The sequence below is a fragment of the Coturnix japonica genome, chromosome 1, assembly GCF_054131305.1.
Source record: "Coturnix japonica strain WE chromosome 1, WE-NBRP24, whole genome shotgun sequence".
Classification (NCBI taxonomy): domain Eukaryota; kingdom Metazoa; phylum Chordata; class Aves; order Galliformes; family Phasianidae; genus Coturnix; species Coturnix japonica.
Window position 1 is genome coordinate 68,875,775 of NC_140663.1, and position 17,930 is coordinate 68,893,704.

A 17,930-nucleotide genomic window follows, 5' to 3' on the forward strand; every position below is an offset into this window, starting at 1 on the left:
TCATTACAGACAGTTTGAAAAATTAAGTCTCACCAGAATGATGGACCAATTAAAAATAAAAATCTTGAGTACAGAAACAGTTTCAACAGTTACAGGATATTGGAATATCCTCGCAAAATAGGAGGCCGTTGCATTGCACTGCAGTCTGTGAGGAATCTCTGGTACCATATTTTATACTCTGATTTCAGTCCATTCAGTCAAACTGACCAGTGTTAAAAACATGCTTTAATTTCAGTCAGTGTAGTTTATCCAGAAGAGAGGTCCTGCATTTCGACAATGAAAAATGAGGGAGCACAGTCCAAAACTTGTGTTCTATTAAAACTTTTATTAGCTCGTTTACCTTTTCCTCACAGATTTTTTTTCCAGACTTTCTATAGTAGTTCTTAGTATCAGAATAAAGAGTTAAGTGTTCAAGTGAAGATATGGAAGGGGAAAAAAAATAGAGCAGCAGCAGTTTGGCAATAATTTCTCAGATCATTGGCTGCAACATGCTTAAGCCGCCTTCTTCTCGAGTAAGATTTTGTGCAATTCATCTGCATCCTCACTTGTTTTCACCCTTATTAACATAGGGACAGGAACAGTTGGGTTATTCTCATCGATGGGTGGATTAGGAACGCAAACTATAAGAACGTTGTTTTTTCCGGTTCTTGTACATGGCATCTTGGGTGGAATTAGAACGTTCAACAGTATGTTTCCTGCATGTAAAGGGAGAGAAAAAAATGCAACTTAGCAATTTTTCACCTTTTTTTCCCCACAATCTGGATGTTAGTATATACTTATTAAAATAGGGAAGGCACTTCCTTCCACAGCATCTTATTCTTTAAGCATCTGCTCATGGCCCCTGATTTATTTCCTCAGTAGGAAGGAGGAATCCTGCTCCTGCTTTAAAGGGAGCAAGCTGAGGAGTATCAAGTGACAGTAGAGACACACAGGGAAAACGAACATGAGAGAATCAGCACATAAGGAATTGAGTCACTACTTAGTTAATGCTTATGTAAGTTACTCATTCTGATGCATAGCTCATAAGCACAAAAGCAAAAAGTTAGTTTTAACACACATACAGACATATTAATCTAAAAATGGACAAAGTAGAACAGAATAAATACTTTGTATCCTCAAATCATATACCGCAGCTGATGTGGTCTACCACTTACTAATAATAACCTATGTCAACTTGTTAAATTCTGTAGTGAGTTGGAGATGCACGGTATTAGTGGTCTATTAAAACAGTTGCAAACAAACTCAAATCTGCTTCAACAGACGATGCACACAGTTGGTAAACCTGGTAAATAGTTCAGAACACGGTAGTAGTATTTATGGGAAAGTCAGTCTTCGCCTTCCTTTTCAGTTCAGTTTTTCAAACACAGTGAGATTTAAGGAAAGTAATACAGCACTGTGTGAAGATAGCAAAAAGGAAAGTGTGCATCACTATGACTGTAGCTGCTGTACAAACCAATGCTTGGAGTCACCAAGCTGAAGTGTGTGAGCTAGAAAAAAAAAATTCCTAACATCACCTAAATGATGTTAGAGGGAATGTAAATCAACGTAATGAAAATTAGCATCAGCTGAATTAAAAACTAAGACTTCTTTTATAGGGTATGTAAGTTGGAGAAAGCAAGTTTTCACCTGCTCTGTTCACCATCTTCAAATCCTTAAGAAAATGATCGCTGCCACCCATCTGCCTTAAGTTTTATTGCTAAAAAGAATTGCCTTTTATCAGGCAAACCTTGCCTGTTTCCATCAAAAGCAGTCGTTGATTTGGAAGCAACTGACTCAGGAGTTCCAGTCTCACCACACACTTGAAAACTTTGCCTAATAAGTCTATGAGGGCTTTTACAGACCTGCCAGAGCATTTAATAAAGTGAAACTGAGGTAAGATTTACCAGTTGCTTTGCAGGCACAGCATGGTTTAAGTTCTCACATCTTTTATAAGCATAATGTACTGTATTTTATGGAAGTTGCCAAGTTAACATGAACTCCGTTTCACATTTGTTGAAATGAGGTACTAAAGATGTAGCAAAGCTGTTCAGCAATTACTATCAAAGCAGGTGACGCCTGGACTACTTCATAGCAGAAATGTTCACCTACACTCATCACACCACTGATACAAATATACTTGATTGTGGAGTCCTAAAGCCAAGCTTCACAGCTATTCAGAGATGGAGAACGGCTACTAAAACAAAAGTATGGAAAAAAGTACTCCATCATATGCCGTAACCTTTTACTTCTTTGCACCGCTTAAGGTGTATTACTTCAGAATACTTGTTAGAGGTATCCAACTGTTTGAAATTATTCAAGGAAAAAAAAATTAAGATCAGGAATCTCATTGGTTACATTATGTAACAAAATCCTAATGATTTGCAGAGAGTCTTACATCAAGACTTGTTACTAGAAGACATTTACTTACCTAAATTGGTATCTGCTCGGACTAGGAGTTGAGTTTTTTCATTTCCTGCTGGTTTTAAGTGTAATGTTCCTACACCTTTTTCTTTAAATTCATTATCCTTTTTGTAGAACAGTTTACACCTGTGCGCAAGAAAAGCAGACCTAGTTTGTACAGAGATTAAATAGCAGTACAACCCAAGTAGATATATATACACATGTGTCTGACTTCCAGGAAGCCAACAGTTTAACAAAAATCATTTAACTTTCTGGGCTATGAGTAAGAAATCCTTATTCTTCCTGACCTTACTTGATTCATTTTCTAACAGACAGAACAGTTCAGGTGGAAGAGATGTTCAAGGATTGAGTCCTGAATGCTTCAGGGCTAACCAAAAGTTTTAGGATATTACTGAGGGCAGCGTACAAACACCTCTTGAACACTGACAGACGTGAAACATCAAGCACCTCACTAGGAAACCTACTCCAGTGCTTGACCACCTTCATCGTAAATAATCTTTTTGCAGTGTCTGGTCTGACCAGCCCCTGGTGCAGCTCTGTGCCGTCCCCATCCTGCAATCAGTTCACAGGAGCAGTGTCTGGCACCCCTTTCTGCTTTTGCTCCTCAGAGAGTTGCAGAGAGCAGTGAGATCGCTTCCTGGCTCCTCCATCCAGGACAGCCCACTGGTCCTCAGCTTCTCCTATATAGGACATGCCCTCCTGTCCTCCTAGTGGCTTTGGTGCCCTCCTCTGTATGCACTCAAAGATCCTTTTTGCAGTGTGGATCTGCACACAGTACTGCACACAAGGTTGCAGCAATGCTAGACACAACAGGAGAATTACCTCTTCTGACCTATGCTGTTTGTAACACACCCCAAAATGCAGTACTGTGGTACGTATCAGTTTAGTAAGAGGAGGCTATTCCTTTCAGTACTGAAATGACAAGCAGTATTGTCAGCAAAATAAAAACATAAATATAGTGGCTTGTATTCAGGACCTATATGGTCCTATGTTATTGTTATGTAAGTAATAGCAATATAATTATTATAAAGGCATCATTCAACAAGCAATAATAATAAAAAGCAGCTACAAAGGCATTTCTTCAATCGCTGTAAAATAAAATGAAAATTTACAAAGACAAACCCTTATTACAAATAGCTACCAGTGCTGTGTTCGTGACATAAAAACATTAGTAAAATCCTACATGTCATTGTAATTATGATTTTACAGGCAGAACTTCATGTTCTACATAGCGTATAAGTCAGAAAGGCAACATGCACATCATTAATTTTTATACCTCTATGGTTAATTGTAAAACGTAGATATGAATTTTATCCTCAAAGTGATGACTCACTATTCCAAGATAAAGAAACTTACTTCTTTGAGTAGAAAGCGTCATCTTCTTTTATTTCATTAACAATGACTTTTGGTGGCTCTTCCTCCTCCTCTTCTCCACCTTTAAATTAAGTTTCAATACATTCCACATGTTAACATTAGGCTTGTGTTAGAATTGTGTTAGACTATAGATGTTATATAAACATGCAGAGCTTGTCAGTGATTGCCAAAATATGTTTAATATGCTCATCTTCAACTTCAATTAGATGAAAACATCAAACTCCCACCAACCAATCAAAGAGCATTAAAACAAAGCAAAAAGAGCGTAATGAGTCAAATTTAAGTTAAAACCTTTTCTCAGGGGGAAAAAAAATCGTTCTAACATTTCTAAGAGTAACTTTCAGTAATAATAAGAACACGAGGCTGAGTTTAATCTGCGGAAGGGTACTCAGCTGCAGATATGAGAGATGAGAGGCAGGATTATGCCATTCCAGTTCTTTCAGCTGCTATAGGATTTCTATCAGCTAACAATATTCAACTTAGCTAAAAACCTTCCAATAGCAAGCAATTTTGTCTCTTGCAGTCTTGCAAATAAGATGCATGAAAGTGTTTCATATCTCAAGTATTTTGTTGAGGAATCTTTTAATAAGCCTACAGGGAAAAGCAATAGGATTGAGGTGTCCTGCAGGCTCAAAGATGAATATACCAGCTGCTTTAAATTTCACTGGGTTCAGTCTTGTTTTCTGTAATAAATCCTTATGCTGAATACAAGTCTGACAGACATGCGTAGGTTTCGATACTCATACTGGCTGCCCAGGGAGGTGGTGGAGTCTCCTTCTCTGGAGATATTCAAGACCTGCCTGGACGCCTACCTGTGTGACATGGTGTAGGGAACCTGCTTTGGCAGGGGGGTTGGACTCAATGATCTCTAGAGGTCCCTTCCAACCCCTACAATTCTGTGATTCTGTGATACATTTTCAGTGTTACTGAAGCAACATGCAATACTGAGAATTCTGTATTGGTAACATCATTCTGCAACTTTCAGATACAGGAGCTATGATCTCATTCAACTTGGTATTAATAATTTCTGCAGTATTCTTAAGTCGCATTCATTCACTGTTTACCATTAAAAAGATTCTATGTGTAAACATAGAATTTACCTTTATCCTCACTGTTCCCACTTTCTGTCTGAGCTTCTGATGCATTGGTGGATACCACAGTGACAGATTTTGCCTGGTTTGCATCTTTTCCAAACAAACCTGAATTTCCAGGAGAAAATGAGAAACTACTACGTGTTCCCGAACCAAAGGAACTCAAACCCTCACTGTGACCACTCTTGCCAATATTAAATGAGACAGTTGACGTAGCTCCTATTGATGGGTCGCTTTTCTCCGATGCAGCTTCTGTTTTTTTGTCAGAGGCATCCTCAGTTTTGTTGTTAAATAGAAAAGTTGATCCTTGCTGTAGCTTTGAATTCCCGAATGTGGAAGCAGGCTGTGTGCCAGGTGTCTTGTTGCTTTCGTTTTCAGAGCCACTATCACTACTGTTTCCATGCTGCTGTTCGATAGTTGCTAAATACTTCTCATAGTCTCTAAAGATAGGTGTCAGATCACATAGTGGGTTTGTGTTTACATGCTTAACTATCCAGTCACGCACAGAACAGTTTAGAGCTGCTAGCTGTTTGTGATAAACACTAGAGCTACAGACTTTGCTCTGAGTATAGCCAGATGATGATGGTTGGCTGCCACCATTGGTTTTTGGGCTTGCAGCCGCCTTCTCAGTAAGTGTGGTTGTAGTCGGACCATTTGACACAGGGGATCCTATTAAAAGAAAAACATGGTTTAGAATCTCTCTCTTTTTAAAATATAAAGTATTCTCATTCATCAAATGTTAAGTTTTCAGTACTTCTGTATCAAATTATCAAACCACTCAGTTATGTACAGTTCATTGCATCACAACACTGCGTGCCAGATAGCACAGGCTGAGTAAACAGGCAGTGCTATGAAACAGATCTAAACTTGCTACGTTGACAGGAGTACTTAGTGAGGCTTGTAAAGTTAAGGAACTAAGTACCGAAGCACAAGACCAGAGTTAGATCTGCCAAAATATTTAGCATCCTTAGATGATCTCTAAGGTCCCTTCCAACCCGCATGAGACTATGATACTATGATCTTCAGATGTAGGTATAACTGTAAGAGATAAACTTCCTATACTGCAGTCAGTCTTACTACATGTACAAGAAACAAAGCTTAAGACGTCAAAAAAAGTAAATAATACAGAAACAAGACCTTAAAAACAAAACTAAACAAACCAAACCCATAAAGTTGTCAGACCTACTAAAAGGATATTTTCCATTAGCAGTATTTTTTTAATAAGATTCAGATAATTGGGATGAATATTTAACTGGAATGCATTATCAGCTCTTCTGTACTATTGAGTATACTCTAGCAAATTTCTTCCACTCCCTTTATCTCTGTAAGTTTTATCTCTAGTTGTAGTTTCTACCTCTTAAAACTGCATTTATTTGATACCACGTCCATCCAAAATCTTTAAGAAACAGAACTACAGAATTATTGGAATATGTTTATTCACTATTAAATTAACTTATTTAAAGCTTACCAAAAGCAGATTTTGTTTCAGATGTTGTCTTTAAACCACTGAAAGGAGTACTGAAGATACTACTGTTTCCATTAGACAGGCCTTCTAAAGGCTTTATTCCTGCACCATTACCAAATCCGCTGAAGCCACCTCCTTCTTTTCCAGAAGGCAATACAAAGCCTTTAAACCCTTTAAACGCTCCTCTACTTTCAGGCTGGAGAGAAGATAAATAAATAAAATCAGTTATATGCATCACTGTGCTTCTAATGCTACCAGTATTAAATTTCAATGTGCCATTCCGTGCCTTACATCCCTTATTCTGAGTCAGCAATGTAAACAGGATTAGTAGTTTCCTTATGACACATACTGGTACTATTTTTAAAAGACTCAGAGGATTGGAATGAAAATAAACTATTTACAGGAAGTGAATACCTAGAAATTGTTCAGAGCAGCAGATGTATTTGTCTACCTACTCGCACATTCATAGCATCTTGTTTTCTTCAAATAATCATGGAGCAACATATAACTGCAGACTCATTTTCATGAACAGCCACAATTAGAGTCCAGCACTCATCAGACTCATCAAAACAACATACTCTGTAGTCACCTCAGTAATGTCTAAGGAACTTACCAAAATTATTCCAGTGTGACTGATGGGGAAAAGCAAAGACAGGCTGTGCTTGATAATGTAACGCATCTGCATTCTGCAACCTTTTCGTTACCCAGTTCTGAACACTACTACCATCATAATACTTTGTGACATAGTTTTACACGTTTTTATAAGATAGTGATATAGCACATTTAACACCCAAACGGGCAGTGCTACTTTTATCTACTACATATGCTTTGAGGTAACGAGCACTTGTCACTGAAGTAGAATTTCTCTTTTTTCAGTGTCTCTGGAAAGCCATCAGAGAAAAAGGAGAACATCTTCTGAGGTTCATCTGCTTTTGTCACTGAGAAATAACAGAACTTAGCAATTTTAGGTTCGCTTTCACTATCTGGCCCTGCAGGTCTGGGCTCTGTTTCCATTTGTGCTTCACCTTTACCAGTTCAGTCCTCTGTTTCTCATTTCCAGCTAGCTATTTTTATCCTGTCCCTTTGATCAGTCCTACCTCTCTCTGGACAAGCCAGTTAAACTGCAGCCTGTTTTGTCTTTGCGGCATTCTGCTTGTTCCATTTATGAACTTCAGTAAACTTTGAGTTTATCTTTTTGTAAATGTTTCACAGATTTATTACACAGACTCAACTACCCTGACATCTATTCTGCTTTTTAGACTTTGTCTAGCCTATCATACTTTTTCGAGTTCTGATATCTGACAGCTGAATCCCAACCTTACAATCATTTCTTCTGCGATTATCTGGTCCCCTTTCTCAACCAATTCTGTCTTTCCATTTTATTTTGCCCCTGAATCCTCCCTGTCCAAGGTGCTGGGTGTTTGTTTTTTTCTTTAACATCACTATAAGCCTCTTCCCAATAGAGTTCTTAAAGTAACTGCACCTTCTACCACATTGGTGGCTAAAATTACCACAGGTAGAAGTGAGATGGGACAGCTGCCACATTTATATTGCTTGGACAGAAGGAAAAAGAACATAAGAAAAAGCTACATAGCTCATAACTGAGCCCAGTCTTGTCCTATCTAAAAGGAACTTGGATGGTAGGTAAAAACTGTCCAATTCCTAACACCAGACAAGCAATCTTGAAAGAAAGTTTCACAGAAAGATGTACAACAAAGCATCTGTCAAGGATTTCTGAAAGGACTAAACTTTGGTTAGAACAGTTAATACTTTCACAGGAACTAAATCTCTAAGAAAGGCCAATTTCCCTTCTACATTCCATTTATTATTGCCAAATGTATATCACACACTGAAGGTCTTCCAGGGGAAAAAGTACTACTGTTTTTAAACAGAACACATTTATTTCACTCTTAGACCAACTTAATAACTTGGCTTTTACTGCCTTGGACATCCCCGAGCCCTCCAACATGATAATTAGTGGCTTCCAGGCTAGATTTCCAGGCTCCAGCTCTGCTAGGATTGGAAGTGGAGCAGTTGGCTAGTCGCAAATACCTTTAAAATGATGGCTTTATCCAGAATTGTTACAAGCCAAAATAAGGAAAGATTTGAACACAGATGTCATTTTTTGCAACTGACTGGAACTATGATACTAAAGTTCAGTGATTACATTACCTCTGATGCAACATTCTGACGCTTTGCTTTTTTAATAGCTCTGTTCTTCAGGACTTCCTCGCTAGCCACTGAGAAGGTTCCCACCTTTGAGATAAAGACATGGAATTATTAGTGTAACTCTCAGAATACACTGATTTGTCATAGCCTGATGAGATGACTGAAACCCTGAGATACTTTTTGAACAGAACTGTAACAATTCTCATTAACAAGTAAGAGAAGAAATTAGAAATAAAAATAAAAATGAAGAACATTACAGTTCTACTATTAGCTTGCCAGGTGCTTGGATATGATTAGCTAATATTTCACAGCTCCGTTCTTCCTGTTCTGCATTTAATTTCCCTTTATACAGACTGCAATCTCAATTTTACTATTGCAAGCAATTCAATTGCTGTTTACTATGGCAAGCAAGTCAACAAGGAAACTAACTTTGCTGAAGGTACTCTATCAGTAACAGCTACACTGTTACAAACCATATCCAGTTCAGAGAAGGTATATTGAGATATGTTCCACAGTTCAAGTAGTGGTAAAGGCAGCTAATGTGCTAAATGTGCTGAAGTGAGGGTGAGGGAGCACTGGAACAGGCTGCCCAGGGAGGTGATGGAGTCTCCTTCTCTGGAGATATTCAAGACCCGCCTGGACGCCTACCAGTGTGATGTGGTGTAGGGAACCTGCTTTGGCAGGGGGGTTGGACTCGATGATCTCTAGAGGTCCCTTCCAACCCCTACAATTCTGTGATTCTGTGTGAATCTAATCTATAGTTTTACCTCCTCAGCTTCGTCTTCTTGATCCCAGTTTCTGTCGGTCAGTTCCTTTTCTGCAATTCTCTTTGCCATTTTTCCACACCTGTAGAAAAAAGATCAGAAATGCAGAGATTTAATTGCCCGGTCATTCTAAGAAGGGAATCTTCAACTTCTGTTATTCAGAACAAGTAACTGGAATCAGAGTTCACAAAGAACTAAGTCAAAATTAGAACAACATTTGGAAACAAAGTGTTTTTTAACATTTGTTGCAACAACAATCAACACAGCACATGAAACTGGGATTGTGGTTATTAGCCGTACTTGATACTAAAATCAAGCAACAACAGAAATATGCAGTTCAGTCACAAAGTTATTTTTCTTCAGCAGTGGAGCAAGCTAGAAAAATTCCTTTCAGTCCTGTATTCCATCCCTTGTCACCAATTAGGCTGATGGGCTGAAAAAAAACAACGAACACATATAAAAGGATCTAGCTAAAAGATTACATATCCCAGTCCGTCTTCCTTCAGGATAGCTGGTAAAACCTAACAGCTTTGCAAGAGAAAAGTTTCTTGCCAGCACCTATAATCAATATACTGATAATGACTGACTAAAGCCAGTTCACTTTGGGTAAGGATGAAAACAATACCCTCCTACAAAGAACCAGATTGCTAGGACATTACTATTAGAATACTGACAAATTCTATTGCAAATAAATGAGACAACTTACAGAGGTTGTGACTGAGAGCCATGAATTTCACAAGGCAACTTATTAGGATCTTTTAGAAGGGCGGAAGCAAAAAGCTGTTCTACGTAAATGCTTTAAAATGGCATAAGCCCCACTTTGCTGGGGAAAAGAAAGAGGTCCTACCATGTACTACATGATTCTCTGCAGACGAGGGAACTGGTTAAATTAACCCAATGAAAAATAACTAAAAATACTTATTTTACAATTGTCTCCCCAGTGCAGCTTCCCACAAGGGCACACAAACACTTACCAGCAGAGGAAGGCGAGATTGCATTTCATTGGCAGCGACCACAGCTCAAAAGCTCATGAGACTAACCTAGAGTTACTCCATCAGATTCCACACAAGATCACATTACCAGTCCTAATGACAGCCACTGAAGCATTACAAGCGCTATATTAAACAGAAAGCCTGTTCTCCACTATGAGGAAAAAGTGGGAAACTAATTGGCTCAGGCTCCAGGTTCTTTATACCTACTTGTCTTCACATGATCATTGCAGCCTTTCAATACCTGAAGGGAACTTACACCCAGGAGGGGAGTAAACTCTTCGAAAGGGCTGATAATAGCAGGATACGGGGAAATGGTTTTAAGTTAAAAGAGAGAAGATTTAGGTTGGGTGTTAGGGGGAAGTTCTTCACTAGGAGAGTGGTTAGGCCCTGGAACAGGCTGCCCAGGGAGGTTGTGGATGCCCCGTCCTTGGAGGTGTTCAAGACCAGGTTGGACGGGGCCCTGGGCAACCTGATCTAGTAAATGTGTATGTTTGGTGACCCTGCCAGGCAGGGGGGTTGGAACTACATGATCCTTGAGGTCCCTTCCAACCCAAGTCATTCTGTGATCAGTGTGATTCTGTGTGATTTCTCTAGGTCACGTCTGAAAATAGGAGCTGACAAGAGAATCTAACCTATATGAAGACAGCAGCAAGAGGATTCTAGGCATTTCTAAGCTGTGAAACAGGAAGCAATACAAAACGAGCTCTATGTTACTTTTTAGATGCAGCCACAACCTTTGGCAGTTTTCTGTCACAAGCGCAGGTTTAGATGGGAGAATTATGAGAAACAGCTTTTTATTTAAGAAGCTCAACACGTGCTTTGTTGAGCTACTACGACCCACTGAGTTAAGGCTGTATTACAAGAACTTCTCTTACATTTCACAATCTAACTTCTACAAAGGGGGTTAAAAAATCGGCACTGTCACAACTTACAAGCTCAGTAGCGGGAGCTACAGAAGGCACCGTCACCCCAGCAGTGCTCAGGAGCCTTAAGCCAGCTAAAGTGGGGCTGCACGACCAGCATTATGGAGCTTTTTGCAGCCCTGCTCTTAAGTGGGAAGCTGCCGCCGCCTTCCATCAGGTCCGGAAATCACAGGGCACGGGGCAGCTGAGCCAGGCTTCCTCAAACAGCGTGCTGTTTCAACACGCCTTCTGTCTCGTCGTTTCCTCTGTAAACGCCTATAGCAGCAGTCTCGCAGAACACCGTCGGTTCTTCACGGTGATTAAAGCCCCGTGTTCCTGTGCAGCGCAACGTATTCCTGCCATCTCCCAGCGCAGTTCCTCTAAACGCCACCCGCCCTTTAAAGTCGCGAGCCTACCCGTTGCCCGCACACCTTACAGGGCGAGCTGGCTGCCCTGCCTTACTCCCGCTACCAACGCCCATCTGCTTTTTAATCCGCCGGCCTCTTATCGGGGTGACACGGTCACAACCGGGCCATCCCTCTCCCCGCCCGCAGACCCTCCCCGAGGGGAGGCTCCCACGCGGCGGGGCCTTCAGGGCCGGCCGGAGCCGCAGCGGGCAGGCGCCAACCCACCGGCAACGGCCCCCGCAGCCTCAGCCTCACCCTGCCGCAGCGCCGCGACAGAGCTGTGTCCCGGTGGCTCAAGTGGTTAAGGACGCCACTTTGCAACACCGGAGCCCCTGGGTTCGAATCCCCCCTGTGGCGCAAGTGGTAGAAGTGCCGCTCTGCTACACAGAGGCTCGAATCCCGGGGGTTGGACTCGATGGTCTCTAAGGTCCCTTCCAACCCGCACCAGACTGTGATACTCTGACTATGATACTATGAAAAGACGGGAGGGGAGGAGGGGAGGAACTGCCACTCACCCGCGCGGCCCGGCGGCCCGGCCCGATGACTGTCGTTCGCCGCGGGGCCGAAGCTTCGGTTGGCGAGCAGAGCGCGTTCGCTGGTTGCCCGGCTCCGGAGCCCCGTCACCATCCCCCGCCGGGGCCCTCAGCCGCCCGCTGTGCCTTCCCGCAGTGTGGCAGCCCGGCGTCAGGCCGCCATTTCGTGCCGCCCTGAGCCTTCCGAACCACACGAAACACCGGCCCGGCGGTCGTACCCACCGCGCATGCGCAGCCCGCCCCGCGGCCGCAGCTCGAGGGACGGAGGAGGCGGAGCAGGCCGCTACCCCGCCGCCGGCCGTTGGGATGCGAGACACGTGACCCCCGCGGCCCAATGGGAGGCCTCGCTGCGACGCTTCTCGCGGGAGGCTGACCGCTCCTGCGCGTGGTCGGCGTCTCGCGCCGCTCGTTCGAATTGCTCGTCACGTGACGTAGCCGCGCTCTTCCTGCTGCCGGGACCGGTGGCGGCTGTGGAGCGGTGCTGCTCTGAGGGGGAGCCGGCGCCTCATGGCATTAGTGTGCCACGGTGGCGCAGTGGTTAAGGACGCCACTTTGCTACACTGGAGGCCCTGGGTTCGAATCCCCCCTGTGGTGCAAGTGGTAGAAGTGCCGCTCTGCTACACAGGGGCTCGAATCCCGGGGGTTGGACTCGATGATCTCTAAGGTCCCTTCCAACCCGCACCAGACTGTGATACTGTGTGTATATACTGTGATGACTCGGGGCCCGGCTGCCCTACATTGCCTGCACTGCCTGCACTGCCCTGCATTGCCCGGCTGGGTGTAGCTCCGCTGAGTCACGGCTCGCTGCACTCAGGTCCGGTTTGGAGCGGCAGCAGTTTGCTTGGCTGACCTATAACTTGTGGTATGATAGCGATGGGGATTAAGTCCAGAATGAAGTATAACAGCCTGCCCCTATAGCCTTGACGGCAGTGTCTCCAAACGAGTTTGCATCATGTATAGCGACCGTATAACCTTAAGAGGAAAGAGTAACAGCGAATGAAAGCTCTCAGAACATACTATTCTATTACAAATTCAATACTTGGAAGAGGAAAAAAAAAAAAAAATGAAAACTCTCCCACTGGATCACGCTGTTTTTTTTGTCAGGCACCCTTAAGATTCCTGAAGCAGAGGTCTGTTCCACAATACAGAGGGTGGTGATGCACTGGAACAGGTTGCCCAAGGATGTTGTGGCTGCCCCATCCCTGGAGGCATTCAAGGCCAGGCTGGATATGGCTCTGGGCAGCCTGGTCTGGTGGCTGGACACCCTGCATGTATCAGGGGGGTTGAAACAAGGTGATCTCTGAGGTCCTTTTTAATCCAGGCCATCCAATAATTCTATGGTATATTGAATATATTCAAAATATACACATGCAAAACTAAGTTCAGATCTTTGTTCCTGGACCTCTCTCTCTAAGTGTGAAGGTTTTTTTCCCTGACCTTCATGTTGTTTGCCTTGCTTAGCCCCCAAAACACAAAAATTGCTTCCTTCTATAGGCAAGCTCTCTTTTCATTGGGCATATTCACATCAAAAAATAGGTGATTTAATGAAGTGACACATGCAACAAGTTTAGAATTGCCACTGATAAATGCAATAGTGCTATTGTATGATGATAGTGCTGGCAAAATAAGTGCTACCCTGGGTATTCTTCACCAAGATGTGATGCTCAGGACTTAATAAGAGGTGTCCCATCTCTTATCTCTTTTCTCTTCTCCAGTCTCCCTTCCTTTCTCTTCCCCTCTTCTCTGCCCTGTTCTTCCCCCTAAAGATACCTCCCTTACAAGAGACTGAGAGGATCTCTGAAGATGGTGATGTTTAACATGATTTGAGTGGACAGTCAAGTAAATAGTCATATACGTTCAGCATGTTCTTCTTAGAGCTTATAAGCATACTCAGAGGTGTTCATTTTAATATTAAATTTCACAGTAAATGCATAACTCTGGGTGTTGCAGCCTTAGAGATTTTTTGCTGAAGCTGTATATCTGCTTTTTCTTGAAACATTTAGCCAAAAGAGAACTGTCCTTCCACTGCAAGACTCCCACTTTTGGCTGCTTTTCATACCGACCTTGCAGATTTTCATGCCCAAGGTTTACACAAGAGATAAGCAGGCACCAGCATTTTTAACCCCTTATGTGCAAGTCCCATGTTATTCACCCCATAAATATATAGTCACTCGATTCAAGGTCCAAATCATGTTTGCATGAATTAAGACCAAGTGTTATCCTATATGTCTGAATTTTCTTTCACCCTACCTGGATGCAGCTCAGATTCAGTCCACCTGGACACCATGCACGCTTAGTGAATTAATGCACTGATTAGCTTGGATTTGGCACATAAACCAAACATAATAATCAAAATTGCTGCAAATAACAATGCTATAAATATTATAAATGCAGATTGCAGTAAAGAAGCAAGACATCCTTATAGTGGGAATCCTATCAATAATGTTGATAACTGCTGAGAAGTGCTGCTGAGTGATGCTGAGCTGCCTGCTTGGTTAAAGCACAACACAGTCTCAGACTGTGCTGTCATCCTGAGCCTCAGACAGGTGAGTGCATAGTCCATGTTCCATCACTGCTAACCTACACAGCATGTCCCATAGAGTGTATATTGAGTTCTGAACAAATTATATCACACATTATATATATATATATATTATATATTATATGTGTTGGTTTTTTTTTTTCCTTTTTTTATTTCTATTTTCTTTCAGTAGCCAACTGAGAGGTCAGTGTTGGCCTCCCAGTCTCCCTGAGCTGTGCTCTGCCACGCAGTGGGTGCCTTCCAAGCACCACTGCCAGGGTTGCCTCTTAAGGTTCACAAAGGGCACTGTGAAGTCTTTGATAAATGGCTGCAGCACCTGCAACAAGGCCATGTGGTCAAGCCTTTGCATACACGTGAAGCCAACAACAGTGCACTGTCCTGCAAGCACCTCCCATCACCCATCCTCGGAGATCCTCTCATTGGAGCCAGTGGAGCAGAGGTCTGAAGTCTTTTGGATGTTCTTAGAAAAAGGCAGCCCCAACCTAAGGTGGGAAGTTATGCTCCGAAGCGAGAAGCACCGGTTCTGCTGACCCCTGCTCTTCTTGCAGGCATAACTTGAATGTGCTGTGGGCTGCAGGACAGGACACTCAATATATTCATCGTCTGACCTCACCAAATATTGGATGGTTTTTATCTTGTGTTATTTTGTGTAACAGCACAACTTAGCTGCTTCTTTGCCCGCCAGAACACACAGCCATAGCGGGGCTGGTAGAAAAAGGGAGTTACATAGATGACATCATCCCAAAGCTGACAACAGACAGGCAGGTTCAGCTTGATGCCAAGTCCATGGCTAGAGGATGTGTTGTGGGCAGGAGAGAGCTGAGGTCAGGAAGCTACTCCCTCACTGGTGCCGCAGCAGGCAGGTATTACAAACAGCAAGATACATAGGCTGCAGTCACTCACTTCCCCAGGAAGAGGCAGCAGCAGTGCACTGATAACCCTGCAGCAAGCCCTCCCAGCCCTTGATTTCTACCAAGCTGCCCTTGGGGCCATGTCCCAGCACCATACTCTGCTGCTGAGAGCATGCCCTCTGGGGTCCTGACTGCCTGAGTCAGGCAGGGATGGGGAAATGTGGGTGGTGCTGTGGGATGGGCATCACAGCTGCTGGCAGTCCTACAGTACAACCCAGTCAAGGCCTTGTTCAGTGATACAAGTCTCACAGATACACTCAACTGAAGTTCAGGCATGAGTCCATGCTGAACTCTGCTGGTGCCCGAATTTGTACAAGGGTCGCAGTCATCCCTCACTGACTCCCCAGTCCCTTGGTTGGTGGCTTCACAGTCCAGCACTGCATGTACTCATTCTCTGGCCTCAGCCTCCATAACCATCACTCGGTGATTTTCCTTTGTAACAATGATATATTTGGGAAATTCAAATTACAGTGTTTCGGATCTTCTAATTGGGAAACATTGAAGTTTGTGTATCAGATATCAACCTGAATTGGGTTGTCCAGTCCAATTGGGTAATCCAATCCAATTAAATCCCCAATTCTTTGCCCTGTATCCATATGAACTACACTGGGTGCAAAGCACTGTGAGATTAGCATTCCGTGTTTGAGTAGGATACAGAGGAGCCTTGTTCTGGGTTGGGTTTCAGAGGCAGACATAAGTGACTAAGATGAAGATGTTGTAAAACACAGTTTAGGGATCTTTAGGAAAAAGGGAAGTTTTGGAAGGCATTTTCCTGAGGTCTTTAAAGAATATGACAGGCATGGTAGGATATTATTTCACCCCGTAATCTCAGATAGTGAGATATTCCTGCTAGTCAACATTAAACACTTAGAAGTAGATTGATGGGCAGATGAAGTAGCAATCTCTCCTGGTGGAAAGCATTGACTTAACCGATGCAGGTGAAAAAGTTTTAAGTATCAGCTGAGAAATAAAACAAACAGACCCTGAACAAATGGGAAGAGTGGAATAAATGGTACAGCAGAAGTAGCCTGGGTTGATAATAGACAACCACTACATTTATTTTAGAATGATATAAGGGGGACGAGTTGTTTAAGGACCAGATTTTACTGTTGAGTAGAGTCAAATAAATATGAGCCCTTGGGTCGTCCAGATTCATCCAGATTTGGGCACTAAGCTTTCAGGTGGATGCAAGATAACCACAGAATCATAACAAAATTGCAAAAGTACGAGGATGACCAACAAATCAAAGCCAAAATAATTGTTTGTTTGATGCGGTGTTGGGGAATAAAGGATGATTTGTTCTTCAATATGTTGTTAGGAAAACAGAAAAACCTCCTGGACATCTGCTGAGGGATGAGTAAGTAGTAATAGGCTTTATTTGTAGCAATGGACAGTAGAAGAAATAAGAAAAGTATTAAAGTATATTTAAGTATTATTACAGGCTACTGAAAAAAAGAAAAATCACTAGATTATTCATTCTTAGAAATTTTAATTACTTTAATTTTAATATTTTTAATTTATTAGGTTAATAACAAGTGTTTTATAGTTAAATTTCGTATAATTTCTGGAAGTCGTGTCCAGTGTTATCCTTAAGATCAAGTTCAAGCTATCTCAAAGCACAGTGAAGGTACAACTTCAGGCCAGTCTGGCTGCAAAGCAAAACAACTTGTGTGACAAACACGACTGTCAGAAGAAAAATGCCTATGCAAATCTTAGAATGAATGAACTTAAACCACAACATATCTACTTCTGTTTCAGAAAGAACATAGTCATTAAGAAATACACGGGAACATGAAGCCTTTTTTTTTTTTTTTTTCTTTTTTAAACAAAACAGTGCATTTCTAAGTACAACACCCACGTGTCTTCCTACTTCTTTCCCCCCCCCCCCCCCCGTTAATTTTCTTACAGCCTGGTGTCAAAATGCTGTACTTTGTGTTCTCTGAGAGATGGACCTGTATGTATGGCTTACTCACATGTGCAATTTCTCTGTGATGTTCACAGTGCCTGTTAAATATATTAAAGCGTTATCAGTTCTGATTATAAAGCTTTTAGGATAGACTCTATTTCTTCTTAGCTTTGTACAGCACCCAGCATATTGCAGTCCAGACTGGGGAAGTACTCATGCCTGCATAATAAATGCACATGAGAGTACTCACAATAGGAATATTTGCCATGCATACTCTAGATCCCAATTTCCAGTATCCTGAATGTTTACAGATATAGTCACCTGATCCCAAACAAGTTATTTAATTTCTCTAGTCAGCTTTTAAACATTCGTTTATGAATACATTTTACCTGGCTTATATACTCACTTTGTAGTGCAGTCTGATAGACAATTACATAAAATTATAAAGCTACCTGTTTCTAAATAACTTTCAGT

The 17,930-nt window shown here is 42.2% G+C and overlaps 1 protein-coding gene across 2 annotated transcripts; it reads right to left on the reverse strand.

The window, feature by feature from the left end:
* Window positions 1-305: 305 nt before the first annotated feature.
* On the reverse strand, window positions 306-12,326 carry NUP50 (nucleoporin 50). 2 transcript variants are annotated; one of them, XM_015870382.3, is made up of 8 exons: window positions 12,080-12,326; window positions 9,267-9,345; window positions 8,503-8,586; window positions 6,334-6,526; window positions 4,875-5,534; window positions 3,757-3,835; window positions 2,408-2,526; window positions 306-695 (listed from the first exon to the last, which is right to left on the reverse strand). In XM_015870382.3, exons 2-8 carry the CDS (start codon window positions 9,333-9,335, stop codon window positions 493-495), a joined length of 1,407 nt encoding a protein of 468 aa, XP_015725868.1. In that variant the 5' UTR covers window positions 9,336-9,345; window positions 12,080-12,326; the 3' UTR covers window positions 306-492. The 2 variants fall into 2 exon arrangements, with proteins under 2 accessions (XP_015725868.1, XP_015725877.1); XM_015870391.3 differs by lacking the exon at window positions 12,080-12,326 and adding an exon at window positions 11,188-11,884.
* Between the last annotated feature and the right edge of the window lie 5,604 nt (window positions 12,327-17,930).

What these genes read in the sequence shown, in the direction of transcription:
- NUP50 (XM_015870382.3), bottom strand. Translation starts at nt 9,335, where the DNA reads ATGGCAAAGAGAATTGCAGAAAAGGAACTGACCGACAGAAACTGGGAT. An exon ending in TGGGAACAGTGAGGATAAAG is followed by an intron (nt 3,836 to 4,874) that starts GTAAATTCTATG and finishes CTTAATTTAAAG; the next exon opens with GTGGAGAAGAGGAGGAGGAA. An exon ending in CCGAGCAGATACCAATTTAG is followed by an intron (nt 696 to 2,407) that starts GTAAGTAAATGT and finishes CTTTACATGCAG; the next exon opens with GAAACATACTGTTGAACGTT.